Consider the following 13,194-nt stretch of genomic DNA (forward strand, 5'->3'; position numbering starts at 1 on the left):
CTACCCAGTAAACGATTGCTTTTCCAAACCAATTCTTCAAAATTGCACAAATTTCTTCTGTCACGTTTAGGCAGCGTTTTCCAGATCAATATCACCCATACACCCATATACTGTATGTGTCTGGAGTATTGTGTGCAGTTTTGGTCACCTTATCTAAGGAAGGATGTTCTTGCGATGGAGGAAGTGCAGAGGCGATTCACCAGGCTGATACCTGGAATGGCAGGAATGACTTATGAGGAAAGATTGCGCAAATTGGGATTGTACTCGCTGGAGTTTAGAAGATTGAGAGGGGATCTCATCGAGACCTATAAAATTCTGGCAGGACTAGACAGAATGGATGCAGATGGGATGTTTCCAAGGATGGGAAAATCCAGAACCCAGGGCCATGGTTTGAGGATAATAGGCAAACCATTTAGGACCGAGATGAGGAGGAATTTCTTGACCCAGAGGGTGGTGAATCTGTGGAATTCTTTGCCACAGAGGGCAGTAGAGGCAGGTTCATTAAATATATTTAAGAGGGAATAAGATCTATTTCTTCAGTATAAGGGTATTAAAGGTTACGGAGAGAAGGCGGGGACGGGGTACTGAACTTTAAGATCAGCCATGATCTCGTTGAATGGCGGAGCAGGCTCGAAGGGTCGAATGACCTACTCCTGCTCCTATCTTCTATGTTTCTATGTTTCTATGCTCACGTGCATGTGCGTCCTCGCGCAAGTTCTCACGTGTGTGTGTGTGTGTGTGTGTGTGTGTGTGTGTGTGTGTGTGTGTGTGCGCGCGCGCGTGTGTTTCTATGTATATGTCTGGTCTAGGTGTGTGTGTGTGTGTGTGTGTGTACATGTGTGTATAGAGAGAGAGATATTGCTGGATGGATGGATGGATGGATAGATAGATAGATAGATAGATAGATAGATAGATAGATAGATAGATAGATAGATAGATAGATAGATAGATAGATAGATAGATAGATAGATAGATAGATAGATAGATAGATAGATAGATAGATAGATAGATAGATAGATAGATAGATAGATACACGAGGATATAATTGTTGAAAATAATCAGCAGGTAACCCAGCAGCTGTGGAGAGACAAATAGTGAACATTGCAGAGAAACCTCTTTGAACAATTCAGTTATTCGAGTTTAGGGAATCAAGTTGGATAACACGTTGATTCGAGTTGCTGACCCATTCTGGTGAGGGGCCTTCAATCAGAAATGTTATATTTCTTTCCTCTTGCCACAGATGCTGTACGACCTGCTGAGCAGTTAGAGTGTGACTGTTTTATATTAATATTCACATTAATATTTTTTTTTATTTACTGTTGTGATCGTGGTCAGTCCTATGTGCAGAGAAAATAGGAGTTGGGATGTTCTGATGAACTTGTGTCAGATATTGTTGAGGCCAAAGTTAGAATGCTGAGTGCAGGTTTGGTTGTATTCGAACAGAAAATATATCAAATATGTACATATTGCGAGGGGCTCGGTCAACGCAACGTGGTTACAGCGCCTGCGGTCGAAAACAGGGTTCGAATCGGGTTCTGTCTGTAAGGAATTTGCACGTTCTTCCCGTATCTGCGTGGTTTTCCTCCAACCGTTCGAAACGTACCAGGGATTGTAGGTCAATTAGGTGTAATTGGGCGCCAGGGACCCGTGGGCCGAAAGGGCCTGTTACCGGACTCTGTCTCATGTTTTTAAAATTTAAATTATTGAAACCTAGAGCCTGGAAAAGACCCTTCGGCCCAACTTTCCACTGGGAACAATATGTCCTACCCATGTCAGACCTAGCGTCCTGAATTTGGCTCTTGTTCCTCTAAACTCCGCCTATCCAGGATTTTCTCAATTTTTGCTGAAACGTTGCAATTGTAAGTTCCATATCCCCACCACCCTGTATGCAAAATAAAAAGTTACCCATCGAATTCTGTTAAAACTCTCTCCCTCTCCTTAAACTTACTTCTGCTGGTTACCATTCTCTTACTCTGGGCAAAATACTTTCTGTGTCGCCTCATTTATTCCTGTTTATGCACCGCTCTCTGAGATCACCCCTCATCCTCCTGCCCTCCAAGGAATAAAGCCCCAGCCTGCTCAACCTCTCCCTGTAGCCCGGGCTCCCGAGTCCTGGCCACATCCTCGATCTATCTTCTCTGCACCCTCCCAGCTAGACAACATCGTTCCTATACAACCCGACCATAAATGAAGGCAGTACTCCTAATGGAGTCTCACCAATGTCTTGTATAACTGCAACATCACCTCCCAACTTCTATATTCACTACTCTAACCGATAAAGGCTAATATTCCGAAAGCCTAAATGACCACCCCATCTTCACGTGACGTCATTTTTAAGGTTTTACATCCCTGTACACCTACAGTCTTTTGCTCAGCAAAGCTCCCTCGATCTAAATCATTCACGGTGACGGTCCAACCCACGTTAGACCTAAAATGAACACCCCACACTTTTTGACATTACATTCCATTGCCCTTTCTCTCCCCACGATCCAGGCCCTGCTGCAATCTTTGGCGGCCTTATTCCCTATCTACAATACCAGACAATCCAGCATCAACCACAAACCTGGTCATATCGCCATGTACGTTTTCATCTAATTCATCGAAATAGATGACTAACAGCAATGTGCCCAGCGCCGAGCCTGTGGAACACCACTAGTCACTGGCCTCCATTCCGAGAAATGCTTTTCCGCCCTCTGTTTCTTCCACAAAGCCACATTTCCATCCATTCTACTATCTGTCCTTTAATCCGACGTGATCGAACCTTCCAGGGTAGCCCAAACATGCGGAAACTCATCGAATGCCTTGCCAATATCCACGCACATAACGTCTACATCTCAGCTCTTGTCATTCTTCTTGGTCACCTTTTTAAAAAGCTCATTTAGATTTGTTATTTGTATGACATTGCCACCCAGATAAAAATCGTGCCGGCTATCTCTAATCAGTCCTTGTCCAACCAGGTGTATGTGCATCTTTTCCCAACAACACCAACCATAGACATTATGCTCCCTGGATTTTTCCCGACATCCTTTCTTAAATAATGGCACAACATTTCTCACTCTACATTTTGTTGGGAATCTAGCCTGTACTTAATATTTATACTTCTCACCTAAGGTAATTGCAAATTCCTCTCCAGATTCCCACATTGTCTTAGATACATCTGACCATATCCAGGAGATCTGTCTATCTTCATGTGCATCAGGATCTTTTACAGATTCTCAACAGTAAAACTAACTGATCTCAAGACAAGCCCATTGATTGCCTGAGGTCCACGTGCTCTGGTGTCATTCTCTACTATAAGAATAGAGCAGAAGTATTTGTCGAGGGCCTTGCCATCAAACGGAGTTCACCACATTGATTCCAGAGCAGTCCTATTTTATCTATCGTTACCTTTCCCCTTTATTTATTTATAAAGTCTCTTAGGATTCTCCTTCATTTTATCTCCCACTGCTATCTCCTGCCCTCTTTATGCCCTCCTGATTTAAATTATTTTACATTGCCTTTCAGTTCCCGAAGCTTTTCCTCAAGGATTACTTTTTGCATAAATATGTTGATGTACCCACTGGGGGGAGGGGGCAGTGTTAGATCTACTGTTGGGGAATGAAATAGGGCAGGTGGCGGAGGTGTGTGTTGGGGAGCACTTCAGATACAGTGATCATGATACCATTAGTTTCAGCTTAATTATGGAAAGTGGTAAGTCTGGTCCGAAGATGAAGGTCTGAGTGGGGGAAGCCAGATTTGAAGAAATGAAAAGGGATTTGAAGGGAATAGTTTGGGCTGATTTTTTTCAGGAAAGGACGTAGAGGAGAATTGGAGAGAATTTAAAGGTGAGATTTTGAGAGTGCAGAATCTTTATGTTCCTGTCAGGGGAAAAGGCAAGACCAAATGTTCAAGGGACCCATGTTTTTTTCTAGAGAGATTAGGAAGTTGGTTCGGGATAAAAAGAGAGGCCTACGTTAAATATAAGATGCAAAGGATTGATGAGATCTTTGCACAATACATAGATTGTAGAAAGAACCTTAAGAGGGAAATTAGAAAGCCAAAAAGAGGGTACGAGGTAGCAAATAGGGTGAAAGCAAATCCGAAAGGTTTTTACAAATATGTGAACAGCAAAAGGAAAGTTAAGGATAGAATAGGTCCACTAAAATGTCTGAGGAACCATATGAGATGGGGGAGATATTGAATAATTTCTTCTCGTTGATGTTCATGAGGGAAGGAGATATTGAATTGTGTAGGATAAGTGAGGCAAAAGGGTTAGTTATGGAAAATATAGGGATCAGTAAAGAGGGGATTTTAGAAATTCTGGGGTATATAAAGGTAAATAAGTCTCCTGGTCCTGATGGGATTTTCTCAGGATCTTAAGGGACGCCAAGGAGGAAATAGCAGAGGCTTTGAAAGTGATTTTTTAACAGTCACTGGAGGAGGGTGTGGTGCCGTGGGATTGGCGTGTTGCAAACATGGTTCCATTGTTTAAAAAGGGCACAAAGTGTAGGCCAAGCAATTATTGGCTAGTAGGTTTGACATCGGTGGTGGGGAAACTAATGGAAGGAATTCTTAGGGATAATATGTATAAATATCTGTAAAGGCAGGGATTGATCAGAGACACCTAACATCAGTTTGTGAGGGGTAAGTCGTGTTTGACGAATCTTGTTGAATTTTTTGAAGAGGTGACCAGAAATGTTGATGATGGTAGAACAGTTGATGTGGTCTATTTGTATTTTAATAAGGCTTTCGATAAGGTTCCAAATGAAAGGTTAGTGAGGAAGGTTCAATCTCTAGGGATTAATATAGAGATAGTCAGATAGGTTCAGCGGAGGCTGGAAAATAGGCACCAGAGAGACTGTCTGTCTGGATGGAGGCTGGTGATGAGTGGTGTGCCTCGGGGATCGGTGTTGGGTCCTTTGTTGTTCGTCATTTATATTAATGATTTGGATGACAGGGTGGTACACTGCGTGAGTAAATATGCAGACGATACAAAAATAGGGGTAGTTGTGGATAGTGAGGAGGGTTTTCAGGGACTACAGAAGGATTTGTACTGTTTGTAAAGGTGGGCTGAAAGTTGGCAGGTGGAGTTTAATGTAGATAAGCGTGAGGTGCTTCATTTTGGAAAGAATAACCAAAATAGAACATATGTAGTGAAGGAGAGGGCATTGAGGAATGCTAAGGAACTGAGGGATCTTGGAATAATGGTTCACCGTTCCTTGAAGGTGGATTCCCATGTAGGTAGGGTGGTGAAGAAGGCTTTTGGTATTGTGGAATATAGGAGTTGGGAAGTGATGTTGAGATTATTCAAGGCGTTGGTGAGGCCAAATTTGGAATTCTGTGTGCAGTTCTGGTCACCAAATTATAGGAAGGATATCAATAAGGTAGAGAGGGTGTAGAGAAGATTTACTAAAATGTTGCCTGATTGCAGTATCTTGAACACGAGAAAGATTGAGTAGACTGGGTCTTTATTCATTGGAGCGTAGAAGGTTGAGATGATATTTAATGGAGGTATTTAAAATTATTAAGGAAATACATAGAGTAGATATGAATAGTCTCTTTCCCCTGAGGGTAGGGGAGATTGGAACGAGAGGTCATAAGTTAAGGGTTAGGGGGCAAAACTTTAGGAGTAATATAAGAGGATGCTTCTTCACTCAGAGAGTGATGACTGAGTGGAATGATCTACCGGAAGAGGTAGTTGCAGCAGGGTCAATTCTGTCATTTAAGAGGAGGTTAGATGAGAGGGTTGGGGGGTTATGGGCAAGCCAGTGGGTAGGTGGAACTCGTGGAGTTTCACGTAAATCGGTGCTGACTAGAATGGCCGATATGGTCTGTTTCCGTACTGTAAAATGTTATATAGTTATATGGTATAATTCCATCTTTTACACCCCCAAATCTCCTTCTCGATCTTGAAGTGACCCTAAATTTATTTTGACATCTAGGCTTTTACTCTAACCTTTCACTCTAACGGGAACGTGCATGTCCTAAACTCTTGTCAACACACATTTAAAAACATCCAATTTCCTTAACGCTCCTTTCCATTCAAACAACCTGTTCCAATTATCTTGATCACGTTCTTGTCTTGTAACTTTTAATTATGAATTTCAGTCGTGTCCCATTTTGTTTCTCTCCATAACTATCTTAAATCTAATAAAACAACAGTCGCTGGTCCCCAAAGATACATCCGAAAACAGTTAACTGTCTTGCCCTTCCCAATGACCCAAGATTAGATCAAGCATTACCCTGGCCTGCGTGGGACCCTCTACATATTGTTTGAGGGAACATTCCTCAACACATTTGATAAATTCCTTCGCGTCCAAACCTTTAGCACAATGATTTCCCCATTCAATATTTGGAAAATTAAAATCTCCCACTATAACAGCCTTACTTGACCTACACATGGCACAGGTCTCTGGTAAATTTGCTACCCTAATTTCTGTTGATTATTTGGGGCCTGTAGTGCACTCCCAACAAGTTGATCATGTCCTTAGCTTTACCCATATCGCCTCTGAACAACCAGCAATGTCACGTCTGACCGTTGCTGTGATAAACTCCTTTACTAATAACAGAACCCCTTCTTCCCTTTAACCCCCATCTCTGTCATTCCTGAAGCAATTATTGAGCTCTCACTTTTGCACCTCACTTAACCAAATTTCCATAATGGATATTCGAATTATCGGAGTTCAGCACAACATTTGACCGTACCCATGTTTGCCTCTTGGGAACTGGAATGAATTGACTCAAATAAACGAATTAGATTCAACAGACAGTAAACAAATGAGGATAAAAGCGAGAGGGTATTTTTTTGTTTTAAGGCATCGTTACCACGAATTCACTTTAGATTTTATGTTCTGAAATAGGTGCATAAACCGTGTCAATGTGTTTGCCCTGCCATTCATGAATTAATAAATTGGAGGATTATTTAGAATTTAAATGAAGTATTGGTACCTTCATTTACGTACATGCAAATGATCCACAAAGTTTTCTAGATCCTCTTCCGAACTTTGGGATGAGCGTTTTCAACGCTTTCTTTACAACATACATTAATCATGACGTCCAGAAACCATGTGTGCAAATCCATCAACACTAAAACTGTCCCACTTATTTGCACAGGCGGAATGTCCCCTGACGATGATCACAATTATGGATGGAGTAAGGGGCTGTTTTCTACCCACATTTTAATTTTTCCAACTAAACAGCGGCAACTTGTATGAAGACTGTTTGCCAAATTAAATACTCACTTAAAGCCATCACCTTTTATATTCATTTCAATAACGTATGCTAATATAAACGTGCATATAAAAGAACTCAATTATGTCCTTCCGTGCCGTCACCATGCCGCCATATTTCGATATTTCACAAATTACCTGAGCAAGTAACTCCGGCAGCTTCGATTTCCTTGGAGCAGTTCGAATGAGCCAGGGATCTCCTTTCGCATTTCCACGGGTCATTCTCGGTGCCATTGCAGTGAAGTTCAGCGTGCAACATGGGCCATTTTCCAGTTCCAAACTCCGAATTTCCTGATGCAGATACAGCGTCACCGCAGCCAAGGTAATTGCACAAGACTTGAGCCTCATTCATATCCCATCCCCGACCACAAACAATGAGTAAGTAAGAATGGGAATTGCTGGCCTCCACTCTTCCTGCACAAGGGCTGCCCCCGTCAGACAGTTCCACGCGCTGTTTTACTATGTGTAAGGAAAAAAAAGTAGTTCGTTATTTCTATTTAAAAAAACGGCAATGATGAAAAAGAAATCGGGGACCTCGTGCATGTGGTGTTTCTACAAAACACGAACCAGTGGCGCTGTAAACAGAAAATAATGTTCTTCATCCGCCATCAATCTATACGACGGGGCATCAGTGACGGGTTAAATTAGCATTCGGAGCTGTCAATACCAACAACGTCCATGCAAACAGCTTTTGGAGTTTCATGAACATGGAAATGGATTTTTTTTTACAAGAAATCGGAAGAGCTCAGGAACTTCGTGTCCAAGTGACCCAAATGTTACCCTAATATTCAGCATCTGCAGCTCCGTGCGGTTTCGCGCCCTCAGTATCCTGTCCCTTTGCCTTTTTCCGAATATCAACAGGATCGATTAATTTCCTTGGATAAAAACAGTATCATTCGGTGCAGCAGGACTGGCTTCCTTTTCTGAGGTACAAGGTTTGTTTTCAAGGCATTATCGTCAAGACGTTGGGGTTCATGGGCATAGTGGGAGCCCGTTGGGATACATGGAACAGTACAGAAGAGTACAGAACCTTCGGCCCACCATGTGGTGCCGACCCATGTAAACCAACTCCATAACAATCCCTCCCTCAAACCCACAACCCTCTGGGGTTTTTTTTCTAACAACCATGTGCCTGTCTGAGAGTCTTTTGAATCTTCCTATTATACCAGGCTCCACCAGCACCGCCGGCAACGCATGCCAGACCCCCAAACCTTTCTCCACTCACCTAAAACAAATGTTCTCTTTCAATCCCATCTAAGTCTCTCATGATCTTATACACCTCTCATCTTCGTCGCTCTAAAGAGAAATTCCTCAGCTCTGTTTGCCTCGCATCATAGGAGATCTTCTCCAATCCACTACATCCTCTCTAAAGCATAGATCCATAGAGCTTAGAACATTACAGTACAGAAGCAGGCACTTTGGCCCTTCTAATCTGTGTCGAACTATTAATTACCACTACGTTGTCTCGTGGGCCTTCCTCGTTTTCTGTTTACTCTCTTTGGAATTTTCCATTATTTAACACACGGTAATGATTCGTGCTGAATCGTTAGTCTTCTGATCTATTTTAGGTAGAGAACACAGAACATTACAGCCAAGTACAATTCACCCCCACCCCGACAATCTTTGTAATCCTACTCCACAGAATCTCACTTCGCACCCTTACGTGTCCATTTTCTTCTTACAACCATGTGATTAACATATCTCATTGATTGTCGTTCTTGCACCAGCTTCCATCTACATCCCAGTAGCATTCCAGTCACCCACTACTCTCCGACTCAAGAACGCACCGCTGACATCTCCCCTAAACTTTCTGCTACTTAACTGAAACTCGCGCTAGTATTTACCATTGTCAACCCAGGAAAATATTGCTGGCTATCTACTCTGTCGAAGTCTCTCATTGTGTATATACGTTCACCTCTCATTCTTCATTGCTCCAAAGATAAAGGCCCTAGCTCTAGGCTGTGCAATCCATGAAGCATCCGGGAAAATCGCTACTGCACCTTCTCCATTTCTTCCATAACTTCCCTGTACCAAGTGCCCAGAACTGGCAAAATACTCCAAGTCTGGTTTAACCAGAGCTCGTCGCTCTTAAACTCAATCCTCCGAGTGATGAAGGTGAAGACACCATAACCATCCTGTTCAACCATGCGGCAACTTTGAGGAATGTATAGACCTGGACCTCAACAACTTTATCAAGGATCCTGCCATTAACCACATCTACAGGTTCACTATCCGAAGTGCATAACTTCACATTTATCCAGGTTGAACTCCATCTGCCACCTCTCTGCCCAATTCCGCATCCTGCAATAAACTGTTGTAATCTTCGACAACGTTCTATACTATCCACAACTCTTGCAACTATTGTATTATCTGCAAATATATGGTGCCACACCTCCATTTCTTCATCCAAATCATTCATAAAAATCATAAATGTAGGGATCCCAGAACATATCCCAGAAGAACACCACTATTCACTGAACAGCATATGTTCCGATTTCTACTACCCTCTATTTTCTGCAGGCAAGCTAATTACGAATTCAAGCTGCCAAGGTCCATATATCTCCTGTCTCATAAGTTTTTGAATGGGTCAACCATGGGGGATATACAGGTATACCTGTTTTTTACATACATTATTTAAAATTTAAAACCACATGTTTGCACATGTGATATGTGTGTAATATATAACCCCCTACAAACTCAAGGAAAGAGAAAAAGAACAGGACAAGAGAACCACAGCAGGAGTACTTCACTTTTATGAGAGAGAGAGCGAGAGAGAGAGAGAGAGATTCATTTTAAAGGTTTACCTGATTCAGTTGAACAACGCGAAACCTTTCCCTGCTGCTTATATTAAATATTCCACAAAGAAAGACGAGTAATTTAGATTCCATTTAATTACCATATTAGGAATTAGTTTGACAGTGAATAAATCATTTTTAATTTTATATTTATTCACCAACATTATATTCCTCGAAAGGAAGGAAACATGAAAGCCGTGAAAAATAGAGGAAATGTGAAAAAGGAACAAATTCGAAAAACGTTTCTCAGCCTGAAAACCAATAGGTTGAACATTGAAAACAAGGAGATGAATTATGTTTATTTAAAATAATTTAATTGAATGAACAGGGTTCTCCCAACAGATTCACAGGGACTTCCTCTCCTTGCTGAACTTTCCATTGAACCGTAGACATGAAAAGCAAAGTAAGAGTCCTGACTTCCTGTTAGACCCCACTGGACACCGCAGAGATTGGTCACTCTGTCCAGCAGCGGGACCCTGACCTGACGCAGCCAAGGGGAAGAGGACTTACACACTTGGAAACCAGCTCCTCATTCTGTTGCCGACCAGACCAAATAACGGTACACGGACCAGGTTATTGGGCTACGGGCGAGAGCAACTCGGACAGCGAATCCGAGAGGACAGAGCCGAAAACTTCCCCCTGAAATATTGCCGACATCGGCGCGCAACCAGGGTCTCATTGGTGGAAAATACATCTAAGATAACAACATTCTAATTAAAACTCGTAATGATCTATTTCCAAGAGCCTTGCGCTAAAGTATTTTTTTAAAGTAAGACAAATTAGGGGCGACGCGGTTAGCGTAGCGGTTGGTGCAACGACTTTCCAGCGCCTGCGATCGGGACTTGAGTTCGAATCCCACCTTATCTGTAAGGAGTTTGTACGTTCTCCCCGTCTTTGCGTGGGTTTTCCCCGGAGGCTTCGGTTTTTTCCACCCTTCAAAAACGTACCGGGGATTGTATGTTATTTGGGTGTAATTGGACGGCACGGGCGCGAGTGCCGAAATGGACTTACCGCCATGTATAACTCAAGATAAAGAAACTCTACGCTAAAGGCAGCTCGTGACAGGATTTTAGACAAAAATAATGCATCCAAGTGAGTGAATAAGAATGTTCCACAGCGCATGGCGCAAATACCTTTACAATAGATGTTCACCATCGCCCCAGATTGGCACTGCTCCTGGTTCGAGACGGTGAAAGAACATTCCGTAAATGAAGTCTCGGTTCCATTGCATTGAAATGTGTTCAGTAAAAGCGGCCCGTACTCGGCTGAGACAGGTTTGAATTGTAAGATGTCATACAACCCGCATCCAGTCTCTCGACACACTATTTCTCCATACCGTGCAGTCCATTGAGTACTACAGACGGGCATCCACTGATCCCTGTACTTAACCAATAAATCTCCGACACACGGTTCAAGCGGACCCACCATCCTCAATTCTCCGAAACCTGAAACAAATCCAAATGAAAAAAAAACTAATTGTGGAAAATGAAGCCAAATAATATCCCCAGTCGTTAAAAAAAAAGCAGAATAGACGAAAATTTGAGGAAAAAATATGGATTAAATATATGTTCTACGCTCCCGTGTTACCTTCTGCTGTTTCAGAGTTTTCGATCTTCTCTTCATCTCCGAATGATCTAAGATAAAGTGTCACAGACAAAACTGCGGAATCTCTAATTTGCCTGCTGCTTTTCCATATTTCGCGGCAGCTCTTAATTTGAGATCTATATTCCTTCTTTCAACTCTTCATAGTTATGAATGGGCCGGAGACGCACTAACTGTCGATTTGACAAGGCTCCCATAAGTTCCATCAAGCATGTCAGTTCGTCTGCACGGAGCGTCCCATTTCCAATAAATACATATGGAAGGACAGAATCCAGTTGGAGTCCTGTAGCCAAGCATCAATCAAAGAGGATGTGCGCTGGGTGCTCAGGTTAAAGCCCACACGAACAGTGGTCAAAGTGGACAAAATCGCATCATCTATCAACTCCAACCTGACCGATTGCCTCCATTTACGCATGGCGATCTGATTAAGCAGGTCAACTTCCCGACACTTTATTATTTCGAAATAATATTTGTTTTACTGTATGTACATAGGTACAATGTATGCGTATCATTTATTTGTATGTGTGTTATATCTGTAAGTGTGTTTGTACTGTTTAACACCGGGAATTGGAGAACAATGCTTCATTGGGTTCTACTGGTACAAACGGATGATCATTAAAACTTGGACGAACTTGAAACGTTTAGAAACTTATAACAATTTACAATGGGGCAACACGAAGACTCTTTTGAGTTAGGGGCTGAATACATAATAGAATATACGGTTTGTATATGAAACAAGGTAAATGAGGTTGAAGCGCAGTTAGTAATGGGCAGACACGACATTTTGGGCATAGCGGAGATGTGGCTGAAGAGGGGTCGCCAGCGCTCTATCCTATTTCATTTATTCAGGAGACTTCAATATCCAGCACCTTTGTTTTATACACTCTTTTCCAATTGTTTCCACCAACCCCCTCCGAGTCCGTGTAAATCCTTAACCACAGCCCCAGTTCCCCTGGTCCCAGCACGCTTCAGCTCGGCTCATCGGAACACCTCCCGCCTTCCTATCCAATCATGGTGCAAATGTCCCAGGAATTGAAACCGACTTCTTCCACACCAGTGTTTCAGCCACTCGTGCAGCCGTTCACTGACCTCATAACCCTGCGCCAGTTTGCACGTTCGTAATCCTGTTTTTAGGTTTTGCTTTTTCATTTCATCTAACAACTGCTCCGATTCCTTTCGCAGATGTTCTATATGTGCCACGACAACGAGATCATCCCACTTCTAATCTCCTCCGTCCTCAGATGAGGTGTCGCGAACCTGGCATCGCGCAGGCAACTCAGCTTTCGGGACTCTCGATGCTCGCTACACAGAACAGTGTACATTCCCCTCGTTGAACTCCGTCTTCTCTGACCGAGTCCATTTTGATCCCATTTACCAACGCGCCCCGGGTCTTATGTGATATCTTTTATGGAGAACATATTAAACAAAGTTATTTGAGAAATAGGTCAGGGCATTTGGTCAAAGGAGAGGCTGGTTGAGTGTATGGAAACGGCAGCAATTAGACCGAGCGCAGATGGTAAACAGGGAAAGTATGCAAATTGATGGGAGTCCTGCAACAAGAGGAAATGCGTTGAAATGCCCAATACCCC

At 42.6% G+C, this 13,194-nt stretch overlaps 1 protein-coding gene across 10 annotated transcripts in view; it reads right to left on the reverse strand.

The window, feature by feature from the left end:
* Window positions 1-13,194, reverse strand: part of LOC138742762 (scavenger receptor cysteine-rich domain-containing protein DMBT1-like) — a 43,452-nt gene that overhangs the window by 13,603 nt on the left and 16,655 nt on the right. For all 10 annotated transcript variants that reach the window (XM_069897625.1, XM_069897622.1, XM_069897624.1 and 7 more), the window contains 2 exons: window positions 11,137-11,448; window positions 7,347-7,667 (listed from right to left, as the gene is read on the reverse strand). In XM_069897625.1, coding sequence (XP_069753726.1) covers window positions 7,347-7,667; window positions 11,137-11,431 — 616 coding nt within the window. In that variant the 5' untranslated portion in view covers window positions 11,432-11,448. The remainder of the gene's footprint in view (window positions 1-7,346; window positions 7,668-11,136; window positions 11,449-13,194) is intronic.

This window comes from Narcine bancroftii, chromosome 9 (genome assembly GCF_036971445.1).
Source record: "Narcine bancroftii isolate sNarBan1 chromosome 9, sNarBan1.hap1, whole genome shotgun sequence".
NCBI classification, from domain to species: domain Eukaryota; kingdom Metazoa; phylum Chordata; class Chondrichthyes; order Torpediniformes; family Narcinidae; genus Narcine; species Narcine bancroftii.